The sequence below is a fragment of the Engraulis encrasicolus genome, chromosome 4 (assembly GCF_034702125.1).
Source record: "Engraulis encrasicolus isolate BLACKSEA-1 chromosome 4, IST_EnEncr_1.0, whole genome shotgun sequence".
In the NCBI taxonomy this organism is placed as follows: domain Eukaryota; kingdom Metazoa; phylum Chordata; class Actinopteri; order Clupeiformes; family Engraulidae; genus Engraulis; species Engraulis encrasicolus.
The window spans coordinates 38,631,519-38,644,018 of record NC_085860.1 but is presented as its reverse complement, the minus strand read 5'-3'; the positions used below and the strand labels follow the sequence as shown (position 1 = coordinate 38,644,018).

General features: G+C 44.1%; 2 protein-coding genes across 2 annotated transcripts in view; both read left to right on the top strand.

Annotated features, from left to right (window-relative positions):
- LOC134448085 (coiled-coil domain-containing protein 33-like) overlaps nt 1–12,500 on the top strand; it is a 130,851-nt gene that overhangs the window by 72,867 nt on the left and 45,484 nt on the right. The window lies entirely within an intron of this gene.
- Nucleotides 9,922–11,794, top strand: LOC134446877 (uncharacterized). The gene is made up of 2 exons (XM_063196171.1): nt 9,922–11,518; nt 11,680–11,794. The coding sequence occupies exon 1, from the start codon at nt 9,974–9,976 to the stop codon at nt 10,685–10,687; it is 714 nt and encodes a 237-aa protein (XP_063052241.1). The 5' UTR covers nt 9,922–9,973; the 3' UTR covers nt 10,688–11,518; nt 11,680–11,794.

Below are 12,500 nucleotides of genomic sequence, written 5' to 3'. Positions count from 1 at the left end.
GTGTGTGTGTGTGTGTGTGTGTGCGTGCCTGTGTGCGTGTGTGTGTGTGTGTGTGTGTGTGTGTGTGTGTGTGTGTGTGTGTGTGTGTGCGTGCCTGTGTGCGTGTGTGCCTGTGTGCCTGTGTGCGTGTGCGTTCGTGCGTGCATGCATGTGTGTTTGTGTGTGTGCCCACGAGCGTGTATGTGTGTGTGCTGTTTCGTATATGTGTTTCTTTGTGTGAGTCTGTGTGAACGGGTGTGTGTGTGTGTGTGTGTGTGTGTGTGTGTGTTTGGTAGCGATAGAAGATGAGAAAAGAGGACTGTGGAGGTGGTAGCATCGTCGTCTTGTACTACTGCAAGAGAGACGAGAGACTCCCACAGAGGGAGGAGGACACACTGTGTTGTTTACTCAAGACTGGTGTGTACTGGGGAGGAGAGGAGAGGAGGGTTGCTTTACTATTGATACAGTCAAATAGGAGAACACAGCAAACTGGGGAGGAGAGGAGGGTTGTTTGCAGAGAGAGGAAAGTAGCATGGAAATGGCATGAAAGGGAGTTGGTGTGTAAAGGAAAGTGTTGGAGCTATACTATTCTTTTAAGTAATGCTAAAATGAATGGTTAATTTGTTTATTGTTTTGAGAACATTACAGTATGATTAGTTATTAGTATTTTAGTAATGTGGTAATTTTAATAATAAATGATAATTCTACTTGTTTAGTTATTTGCTTTGCTTTATAGCTTTAGTCATTTTTCTTTGATTTATTTACCGATATATCATTTGAACACTTGGGGGCGATAGTGGGCACAGGTACACCTGTATATAGGTAGGAAGTAGGTGGTGATCTGTGTAGGCACCTGGGTGATGGGCATATGGTTTTTTACCAGAGCGAGAGATGCCATGTGTTTGCTCAACTGGAATAAAATAAACCACCATCAACTCAAGAACTTTGCCTGGAAATTGGACTTTGTCTTGCCTGCGTACATTACCTGCCCATGGTGCCTGAAGTGTTCCGTTTGATTTAAGTTTAATTTGATTTTGTTTGACAAACGGCCACTACACAAGTAAAAAACCTACCCAACTAAGAACTGGCTCAAGGAAAAGTCTGCGCCTATGGATTAATGAAAACTTTCCTTGGATCTGGATCACGGACATTATTGGAATATCCGATGGAAAAAGGATTTGTGAGTTCATCTTTCATGGATTGTTTGTTGGCGTGAGGGAGGAAGGCCTTGCCCAGAACAAAGAACTCGTGGTATGTGCACTGCTGAAGAGTTAAAAGCCGTATAGGAAAACGGTGAAGATGATTTCATTGAAAAGTTGTTTGGACTTTTAAAAAGTTAAAACTGGCTGCCTTGACTGCTGCGCGCTTTGTATTTACGCGCCCGGCCACCTTCATTCATAAAAAGGCATGATAAGAAGCCTGTGCATTCACAACCTGTGTCGGTGAAGAGGACTTGCTTGTTTTATAAGAACATTGCTTACGATAAAATTCGGAACTTTCTGCTCGTCACCATTGCCGCATTCAGATTCAGAACTTTATTCAAAATTATAAGTTTGTAGCAAAATGTCCGACGCAGAAGCGAAATCCGGATTGGAAAGGCCTGAATCAAAACGGTCGATTAAATTAACACCTAAAGGAATATGCTTTTACATACAGACTTGTCAAGAAAATCGATCAGCAAAAATTAAGCAATCTAAAAGGTTTATGGATAAAATCCGCGTCCTAATTGAGTCAGGTGGAAAATCAGATGCTGTGAACGCGCAGCTTGCCTTGTTCATTCAGTGTTACGAGGAGGCGCTTAAAGTACACGAGACATTCATGGAATTGCCTCTACCAGAGAATGACCAAACGCTTAACAGCAACATCAAAAACTTTGAGGATAAAATCACATCATGTCGGGCATTTACTGAGGAGGTAAAGGAGTGGCTGTCTAGCAATGGCGAACCATACTCTCAGCCAAAAGAGCCTCCTGATGCAGACTGTCTTGATGATGGGGTAAACCCCGAAGACAGCATTTCAAATGTTTTGAGTGTAAAATCAAGTACTGCAAAATCACGCGCAACAGGCGCATCAACTTCCTCATCCAAGGCGCGCGCAAAGGCGGAATCCGAGAGAATGGCTCTTTTGAAACGCTCTGAGCTGCTGAAAAAGAAACATGAAATTGAAGTGCAAGAGGAAAGGTTACGACGAGAAACAGAAAAATTACGCAGGGAAAAGGAACAATTGGAGCTGGAAACAGACTTGGCAGCAAATACAGCAAAGCTTGAGGTATTAGAAAGTAAAACGTCTCAGTGTGGTTCAAAACGATCAGATGGAATGAACTCTTATTTGAAAAAGAGTAAAGCCCAAAACTCCACCGGACTAAATCCCCAAGCCAGCGACTTTGTTCCTCATGCAAATATTCTTGCCTTCCCTGCTGCACCAGTAGTCAGACCAAAGCAAAGACCTGCTGCGCAAATGAATGTAATGCCGCCACAAGTAAGACGCACTGCTCTCCTCGGACATCAAACAGGAAACAATTTAAATTCCCAAACTCAAACAGGAAATAACAAAATTGATGTGGTGAACATTATGCAAAAACAAAATGAAATCACTGCATTGTTAGTTCAGCAGAGTGTATCATCAACTCTGCCTGCACGAAATCTCCCTGTCTTTGATGGAGATCCTCTCCAATATCAGTCATTTATTAGGGCCTTTGAAAATGGAGTGGAAATGAAGACGGATAATGCGATTGACTCTTTGCGCTTCCTTGAACAGTACACCAGGGGGCTTCCAAGGGACCTCGTGCAGAGTTGCCAACATCTTCCCCCAGATCAAGGCTATCAAAGAGCCAAAAGTCTTCTTGCACAGCACTTTGGAGATGAACACAAAATTGCATCTGCTTACATGGAGAAAATAATGAACTGGACTCCAGTAAAACGTGAGGATGTGAAAGGATTGCAAGCACTGTCTTTATTTCTCAGAGGATGTTCGAACATGATGGAACAAGTGATGTACTTGAGTGAATTGGACATACCGTCTAACATGCGGAGCATTATCCTGAAACTTCCCTACAATTTAAGAGAGAAATGGAGGAATGTTGCATGTGATCTGTTGGAAAAAAGAGGATATAGAGCCATGTTTAATGATCTTGTGAATTTTATTGAGAAGCAAGTCAAAATAGCATTAGATCCAGTTTTTGGAAATATTCAAGATCCTTACCCCTCTTCTCACACCAAAGCATCCAGCCGCAGTCCGCTTAGTGAGAGAAAGGAAAGCAGTTTTGCCACAAATGTAACTCCTGTCAGCCAAGACTCTATGGCGCAGCCTTCAGGACATGCAATGAATAACACCAACTCCTTTCATAGCTGCCTTTTTTGCCTGCAGAACAACCACACATTGAATCAGTGCTCAGAGTTTAAAGCCAAAGAACACAGTGACAAAATAAACTTCATCAAGAACAAGGGCATTTGTTTCGGTTGCCTCAGAATAGGCCATATAAGCAAAAACTGTCGGAGACGTTTGAATTGCCATGTATGTCACAAGAAACACCCCGGAGTCCTTCACATAGAAAAACAGAATACAGGTACATCTGTCAACCCTTCAACCGATTCAAATGTGCCCTCTCAGACATGTAGCCATATCGGGGCCGGAGTAGAACACTCCACCTTTTCCATTGTTGCTGTGAAAGTCAGAAGCAAACTGACCAACAAGACCACAGAGACATATGCGTTCCTTGATCCTGGCAGTTCTGGAACGTTCTGCACAGAAAACATGGCAAGAAAGCTGAAGCTGCGAGGTGAGAAGACAAACATTCTTCTAAAAACTATGGGCCAACAGAAAGTTGTCGATGCTCACATACTGTCAGGGCTGGAGGTGTCTGGCATGGATGCTGAAGATTTTATAGAGCTTCCTGATGTTTTAACTCAAAAGTGTATGCCTGTGTCTACACTTAACATTCCCAGACAAGCTGACATTGCTCCATGGCCTTATCTTAAAGATGTAAAACTTCATGACATTCATGCAGATGTTGAACTGTTGATAGGAACTGATGCATCTAAAATCTTGGAGCCTTGGCAGGTGATAAACAGCCAGAATGACGGCCCATACGCCACCCGAACTCGGGTTGGTTGGTTAGTCTATAATGGTGGCAGCTGCAGAAGCAAACGTGACTATTCTTCTGTAGCAGCAAATTACATCTCTGTTGAACACCTGCAAGGAGTTCCTGTAAAACAGCATCACCATGACCTCACCGAAAGAGCATCAGAGGAGCAGATTGAAATGTCAGGAGTAGACCTCAAGCTGCAAAATGAGCTACAACCCAAATTGGAAAGAATTGCAGTCGTCAGAGAGCCAACTGATGTCGATCAGGACAAGTGGCATGTATTGGATGATGGCCTTCAGTTGATTCCTGCTGCTGACCCGGAGATCAAGAGAGACCAGACTCAACAGAGGAAAGCTCCTAGAACAAGACTTGCCTTACTTCTAGACTCGCCTGCTGAGAGGGTGTTGCCAGATGAAGCTCCATTCACTCAGAGACAGAAGTGGACAGAAAGAAGAAACCTTGTACCTGGAGACATTGTTCTTGTGGCACATGCTACAGCACCGAGAGGAGGCTGGATGATGGGGAGAGTCCTGGAAGTGAGATCAGATGCGATGGGCCATGCACGCTCCGTGCGCTTCAAAATGAAGACCAGTGTCCTGGAGAGGCCTGTGACGAAGCTGTGCCTGCTGCTGGAGGCTGGAGTGGACTGACTTGGCCATTTGGTCTCTCTCTCTCTCTCTCTCTCTCTCTCTCTCTCTCTCTCTCTCTCTCTCTCTCTCTGATTAACATCTCTTTTCTTTGTAGGTGCAGCAAGAAGACATTTGTGCTTGATGTAGTTAGTTAGTGCTTATTGTATAGCTCCTCTTTTCATAATTCAGTAATTGTGATAATGCCCAATTAGGGGCCGGAATGTTGGAGCTATACTATTCTTTTAAGTAATGCTAAAGTTAATGGTTAATTTGTTTATTGTTTTGAGAACATTACAGTATGATTAGTTATTAGTATTTTAGTAATGTGGTAATTTTAATAATAAATGATAATTCTACTTGTTTAGTTATTTGCTTTGCTTTATAGCTTTAGTCATTTTTCTTTGATTTATTTACCGATATATCATTTGAACACTTGGGGGCGATAGTGGGCACAGGTACACCTGTATATAGGTAGGAAGTAGGTGGTGATCTGTGTAGGCACCTGGGTGATGGGCATATGGTTTTTTACCAGAGCGAGAGATGCCATGTGTTTGCTCAACTGGAATAAAATAAACCACCATCAACTCAAGAACTTTGCCTGGAAATTGGACTTTGTCTTGCCTGCGTACATTACCTGCCCATGGTGCCTGAAGTGTTCCGTTTGATTTAAGTTTAATTTGATTTTGTTTGACAAACGGCCACTACAGAAAGAAAAGGGTAAGAAGTACAGTGTTTTAAGATCAGAAGTGGACAAAAGGAAGACAGAGGGAGAGAGATGAGAGTAGAGGAAGGTGGTGTTGTAAGGGAAGCAAACAGTAGAGGAGAGGAAAGGGATGGAGGAAAGGAGAGGAGAGGAGAGGAAAGGAGAGGAGAGAGGAGGGATAGAGGAGAGGAGAGAAAAGGAGAGGGATGGAGGAACGGTAAAGAGACAAGAGGGGGAAAAGAGAGGAGAGGAGAGGAAACGGGAAGGATGGATGAGAGGTCAGGAGAGGGTTGTAGGAAAGGGGAGGAGAGGATAGTGATGGATGGACAGTGAAGAGAGGAGAGGAGGGCAGATGACTTCAGAAAGTATGAGGACAAAAGAAGATGAGGTACAGTATATGTACCTAGTACAGGTATATAGTTACTATATGTAGTAGATGTGGAGAGGAGAGGGAAAAGGAAAGCGAAGGGCGAGGAGAGTGGAAGGAAGAGAACCAAGGAGGCTGTAAATGCAGTGTAGAGGAGGGTGAACTGGAGTGGACTGGAGACTTACGGGAAATGAGATGGTGAAGGGAGAGAGGATGTTGGGCGGCGGAGAGGAGGTAGAGAGGGGGAGAGAAAGTGTGGAGATCACTAATGGATTTAGCTAAAGGACATTTTATAGAAGATTGGATCCGAGTTGATTCAGAGAGAGAGAGAGAAAGAGAGAGGGAGATTGCGAGTGCGTGAGAGTGCGTGTGAGCATGAGCGTTCATGCATGCATGAGTGTGTGTTTTTTGCGAGCGCACAATTGTTTTTTTGGTTGGCCTGTTGGAAATTGCATAGTGGGGATTGCATGTGTGGTGTGAGGGTACTAAATATTGAATCATTGCTGGGATGTGTGTGTCTGTTTACTACAGGAGGTGTGTGTGTGTGTGTGTGTGCAGGCGTGTGCGTAGTACATATGTGTGCATGCGCTTGTCTGCTTGTGCGTGTGTGAGAGTTCACCCTTTTGCCCATCAGCTGTCCATATATAAATCCATGGGGAAGAGGAAAGCCTGCATACGATTGGCCTACTCTTCTCCTCCTCCTCCTCCTTTCTCTACTCTCCTCCTCCTACCTCTCTCTCCTCTCATCCTCCTCCTCCTACCTCTCTCTCCTCTCCTCCTCCTTCTCCTCCGCTATCTCTAGTCTCCTCCTCCCTGTTCTACCCACTCTCCTCTCCTCTTCCTCCTCCTCCTTCTCCTCCTACCCCTCTCTCTAGTCTCCTCCTCCTCCTCCTCCTCTCCTCTCCTCTTCCTCCTCCACCTTCTCCTCCTACCCCTCTCTCTAGTCTCCTCCTCCTCTCTGTCTCTCCTTTTCTACGCCTCTCTCTACTTCTTCTTCCCCCGATCCTCTACGCCTAGAACACCCCACCCCCCACCCCGCCCAACACACCCTCATACTCACACACTCGTACACACACACACACACACACACACACACACACACACACACACACACACACACACACACACACACACACACACACACACACAGCCAGTACCACCGAGGAGTCCTCTCCTCCCCATTTGCCTTCCCACTCCTCCTCCACTCCTCTCCTCTTCTCCTCACTCTTTCTCCTCTGTATGTCTCTCCTCCTCTACCCACTTCTATCCCCCTTTTTCTCTACATCCCTCCTCCGAAGCCAGGCCTCTCCACCTCTCCTCCTCCTCCCCCCACATCAGTTTAGTAGACTGAAACGCATCAATTATTCATCGCTAACTCACTAGTGTCCACAGCACTCCAGGCAACCCAGTCAGAGAGAGAGAGAGAGAGAGAGAGAGCTAGACAGAGACAGAGAGAGAGAGAGAGAGAGAGAGAGAGAGAGAGAGAGAGAGAAAGAAAGCTAGACAGAGAGAGAGAGAGAGAGAGAGAGAGAGAGAGAGAGAGAGAGTGTGTGAGAGAGAGAGAGAGAGAGAGTGTGAGAGTGTGAGAGTGTGTGTGTGTGTGTGTGTGTGTGTGTGTGTGTGTGTGTGTGTGTGTGTGTGTGTGTGTGTGTGTGTGTGTGTGTGTGTCTGTGTGTCTGTGTGTGTGTCTGTGTGTTTGGCAGTATTTGTGCATAACTGTGTGTGTTTTGTTTTTAATGTAGCATAGAAGTGCTAGAGTTCTCATTTTCTGATTCATATTGTCTGTTATTACATGGTTGCCTTCCTCAGTCATCACTCTCAATATATGTTATATATTTTGTGTGTTTGTGTGTGCATGCGTCTGCATGCGTCTGCATGCATGCGTTTGCATGCATGTGCGCGCATGCGTGTCTGTGTGTGTGCATGCTTTTGTGTGTATGTGTGTATGTGTGTCTGTGTGCGAGAGAGAGAGTGACTGAGTGCATGTGTTAGCAACCAGACAGGTCAATGGCCATATTGCCTCACCATTAAACATGTACATTTCATGAAATGACATACGGACTCCACCCTGAGATGGTGGTCAGCTCTGTAACCTGACCACAGACACGCACGCACGGACGCACGCACACATACACGCATGCATTGGCACACAATCACAAAAACACGCACACACGCAACGACGTGCACACGGACACATACATACAGTACATGAACAAAAATTATATGTGCATACATCTAGCCGATGCATTGACACAAGCTTGTAAAAAAAAAAAAAACATATGTGTTGACACACACACACACACACACACACACACACACACACACACACATCCCGTGGCGTGTGCCCTCCCAGTCATGATAAGTGGAGTCACCCCCCCTCCCGCTTTAGGGGGTGTTTGGCGCTGTATTTTATGGGGTCCATAAACATTGATCGTGTGGCTCTAGCTGTAATGGAGGACCCTCGCGAGGCTCACACATCTGTAATCACGACTCTCGCCTGGCCACACCGGGCCTCCTACTCTAGACCTCTGATGGACACCCCAGCAACCCCTCCTTCCAGGAGCGTGTGTGTGTGTGTGTGTGTGTGTAGAGCAGTGGTTCTCTACCTTTTTTGAACAAACGCCCTGTGGACCTCATCCTAACCCTCCCAATGCCTCCCTGACCCCATCATAAGCCTGACAACGCCCCCTCAGTATTAAAAAAATAAATGGGCTAATGCCCCCTAATGTATCCTTCTCAATGCCCCCTGGGGGTCTGTACCACCCCCTTTGAGAAACACTAGTGTAGAGGTATATGCTGACATGTGCGGCTGCAGGCACGACTCTCATTGGTTTGAATCCCACTTTGACCCAGACTGCTTTTCAGATTTTGTCATATACAGTGTCCCTTAGCTAAGTTAAAATAACATGTAGGCCTATGTTATTTTTCCTAAAACTGCTCGGCTCTGGCCCAAAAGGCAAACACATATTCAGCATTTTCTGAAACTAGACTAGATAGATTAGTCTATTATTGTATAAACTAATCTTTTATTGCTTGCTTATCTGCCATAAGTTTGGAAATTTGTGGTCATTTTAAAACATTACTCCCCCTAGGTCTTTCAATAGACACACCGTTCAAACTCTTAAACTATCAGCATTCAGCTTTCAGGTCAGCATTCTAAAAACTATCTGTGAAATGCAGGTAAGGTATGACACCAACATGGAGTCTGGGGTCGCCTATTTGAATAATGCCCACTGTCTTTGATCTGCCAGTCTGGCTCATAAAGGAATGCAACTGATTGTCTGCAGGTGCTTGTGATGTCACAATGGAACAGAATTCCATTGGTGGAAATCTGAACAGGTTTGCTTGAAAAACACTCATTCTACTGCAAGCACACTGTCAAAAGAGGTAAGCAGTAATTCACTGCTGTTTTTTTTCCTCTAAATTATTTTTATTGTTAATTGTATTATTGTTATTATTATTGATATTATATGGTTCAAACCTTGTAATACATAAGTTTAATTTAAATTATTTAATCCGTTTAGTTCCAAAATTAAGACTGCCCATTCATAAAATTGATCTTTCCATGAATATTTACCAAGTAAAAAATAAATTAGGGTAATACTTACTGAGAGGACCAGATCTGGTTTTTCAGCCAACGATAGTACATATATCGGTGTACAACTTCAAGCCATAATAAAAAAAGCTTAGAAATTGGTGGTAGTAAATGTTACAGATTCAATTTGTGATTGAGCAGCATACATTTTTACTACACATTACTCGCTGGACCTTTAAGAAAGGCCATGACTTGTATTCATTTTAACTCTGTATTACCAATTCCTGAATTATGAATTAATCAGATTCTGTGATATATAAAAGATATTGCTTTGATATCGTTTTGGACTGTAAGCTGTCAGATAACATGGACTAAGATAAATTAGAAAAGTTCTAAAGCAAGAAAAAAAGAAATAAAATAGAATAATAAAAAAGAAATTGATAAATATATAGGGCACTGTATAAAGAAGAGCATGTATGTCACTGTAGAATTATTAGGAGGATCTAATACAGTTTTTATGTTGTAGCTAGGAGACCACACCCTTTTTTGTAGGGTTATTTGCTTTCTTGCTTGCTTTTGTCCACTATCTGTATCTGTAATGTCTGTCCCTCTTTTTACAGATTACATTTGTCTTCATAGCCATACATGATTTTGAGTTACGTTTCCAACTGGGATCATGGACCTCAATGAAGGAGACCTCGGGCCACTACAGCAGCCTGCTAAAGGCAGTAGTGAGATGGGATTGAGGGTTCCTGCAGGTACCATTGAGGCAGGTGATGTCCAGACAATGATGACCGAACCTGATAGGAAGAAGGGCGAGAAAGAGAAGAAGAAAAACAAGAAGGAAAATAGAAAGGAGAGGAAGTCAGGAGGATGGCGTGCCACACTCTTGAGATGCTTTGTGTGTGGCGGTGGACATGATGGCCAGGATGAGTGGGAGATGTCAGCCGAGGAGGAGAGGCTGAGGATCGAGGAAAGGACCCGGAGAGCCAGAGAGGCCGATCTGCAGAGGCTGCTCAAGGTGCGCAAAGTCAACCTGATGCACAAAATCAACTTTAAGCGCATGCTGAGGCGCAGGAAAATGACTGAGGCCAACGAGGAGTGGAGCGTCCTTCCCCCAAGGTCGGAGGAGGAGTGGGACAGGAAGGTCACATTCCAGGAATTCAACGCCTGCCACGTCTGCTTCTACCAGGAGGAGGCCAACCCAAGGCTGGGTCAGGCGTCAGGAGCCCTCCAGACAAAGTGGCCAAAAAAGGAGGAACAGCTTATGAAGAGGGAGTACGAACAGCTCATGATCGGGGATATGGATCTCTACGAATTTTTGATGGTCTCCATGTTGTGCCTGGCCTTTGTAGTAGTACTGTTCTTATGGGCCATCCTCCTGCAGTGAAGAAGTAAAGAACTTGGGGCTGGGGACAGGACGGGGAGGAAGAATGGGGTGCCATTGGCTTGAAGAAAAAGGGGGGGAGGGGGGAGGTGGATCACACGTACTGCATACACAGGAGAGAATGATGATGAAGAATGGGAAAATGTATTGGACAAAAAAAAATAGTAACAAAAGAGGAGAAGGGCTATTTGGGAAAGAATATTTTTTTAAAAATCAGGGCTGGAAATGTATTTTTTGGGGCACATTGGAGGATGATGGAGGAGTAACAGGGTGGAAGAGGAGAGAGATGACGATTGAGGAACAGAGAAAAGCAGTAAATGAGAGGAAAATTAAAGAAAAGTACATTCATGTAGCAATACCATAAGAGAAAACAGCTCTGATGTAGCCTGCCCTTGCCTGGCCTGGTGACGTGAAGAAAGACCAAGAGCAACCAGAGATGGCAACCTGCGCCTTGGGCCAGTGCCAGGTGCATGTGATGTTGTGCGTTTGGCACCACCCTCAGGGGACACAAGACTGACACACAAGCTGACATTCAGACAGACGGACAGGCATTGTAATACCTGGCCCAACCCCCTTCCAACGTACCAGGTAATTAGGGGAAGAAATAATTTGTTGAAGGACCAGAATCTGGATTTGTTTGATGGCCAAGTGACCTGGATAAAAGTGTTGAATAGATGATGCACAAGACTCACAGAGTGGAAGAGGAGAGAGATGGCATGGGAGGAACAGAAATAAATGGAGAACAAAAGAAAAGAGGAGAAAGTACAGAGACGTTCAGAAGACAGCTAAAACTAGAGGTCAAAATAACAACTGTAATAAGGACTGTGAGAGAGGGTAAGCATCCGTAAAAAGCCAGACTTCACAACTTAACTTTAACTGCTTCACTTCTTTGATCTTACCCTTGCCACATGCCCTGACCTAAAGACAGATGTACATACAGTATTGTCACATACCCAATTGATGTAATATTAGTGACATTGTGCTTCCTTCCACAGCTAGTGACCAGCTGGGCTTCTCAGAGTTCCTCTACTGTTCTCATCTGGACCCCTTATGGAGTGCACACCTCCATTACGGAAATCAGGGCTGCTCACAGCTTTGGCTGGGACCGGTCACCTGAAAGCCCCCTTGAGTCTCTGACTGATATCATCAATAAAGATAACCTAAGTCATGAAATGTTGTTGGTGGATCCATGATTGAGGAAACATAGCCTATATGTTTATGACTGTTTTTGCATGTTTTGCTTAACCTACTTAAAAAGAGGGATGTATAGGCCTGTCTTCAGGTCTCCATGAGAAATACTGTATGTAAGATGATTTATATTGCCGAAATGCAGAATTAGTTATCAGCTTATTGAGGAAACTTTTAAACAGCATTTTGATTCATTATTATTATTTGTATTAGAGTAGTAGAGTAGAGTAACTTTATTGATCCCCAGGGGGGAATTCAGGTATCCAGTAGCTTACATAGATACACAAATACACAAATGCCCACATGGACATTTCAAGACACAAATAACACAGGAATAGTCAGGGAGGGGAAAATAAAAATAGTAAAGATAAAATTAAAAAAAAAAAAAGGTAATTGTACAAAAAGACATTCTGTGAGTTGGGATAGACCGATGCAGAAAACATACTCTGTCAGTTAAGGTAGACAATCTTAACATGACCTGGAACAAGTGTTGACAGATACATCTATGATATAGTATAGTATGTAGAAGTAGGCAGTGTACAGAGTATGATAGGGGTGGAAATTTCTCACAATATCACAGTAAAGTACAGGTAAGTGTATTAGGTAATCACACGCACGCGCGCGCGCA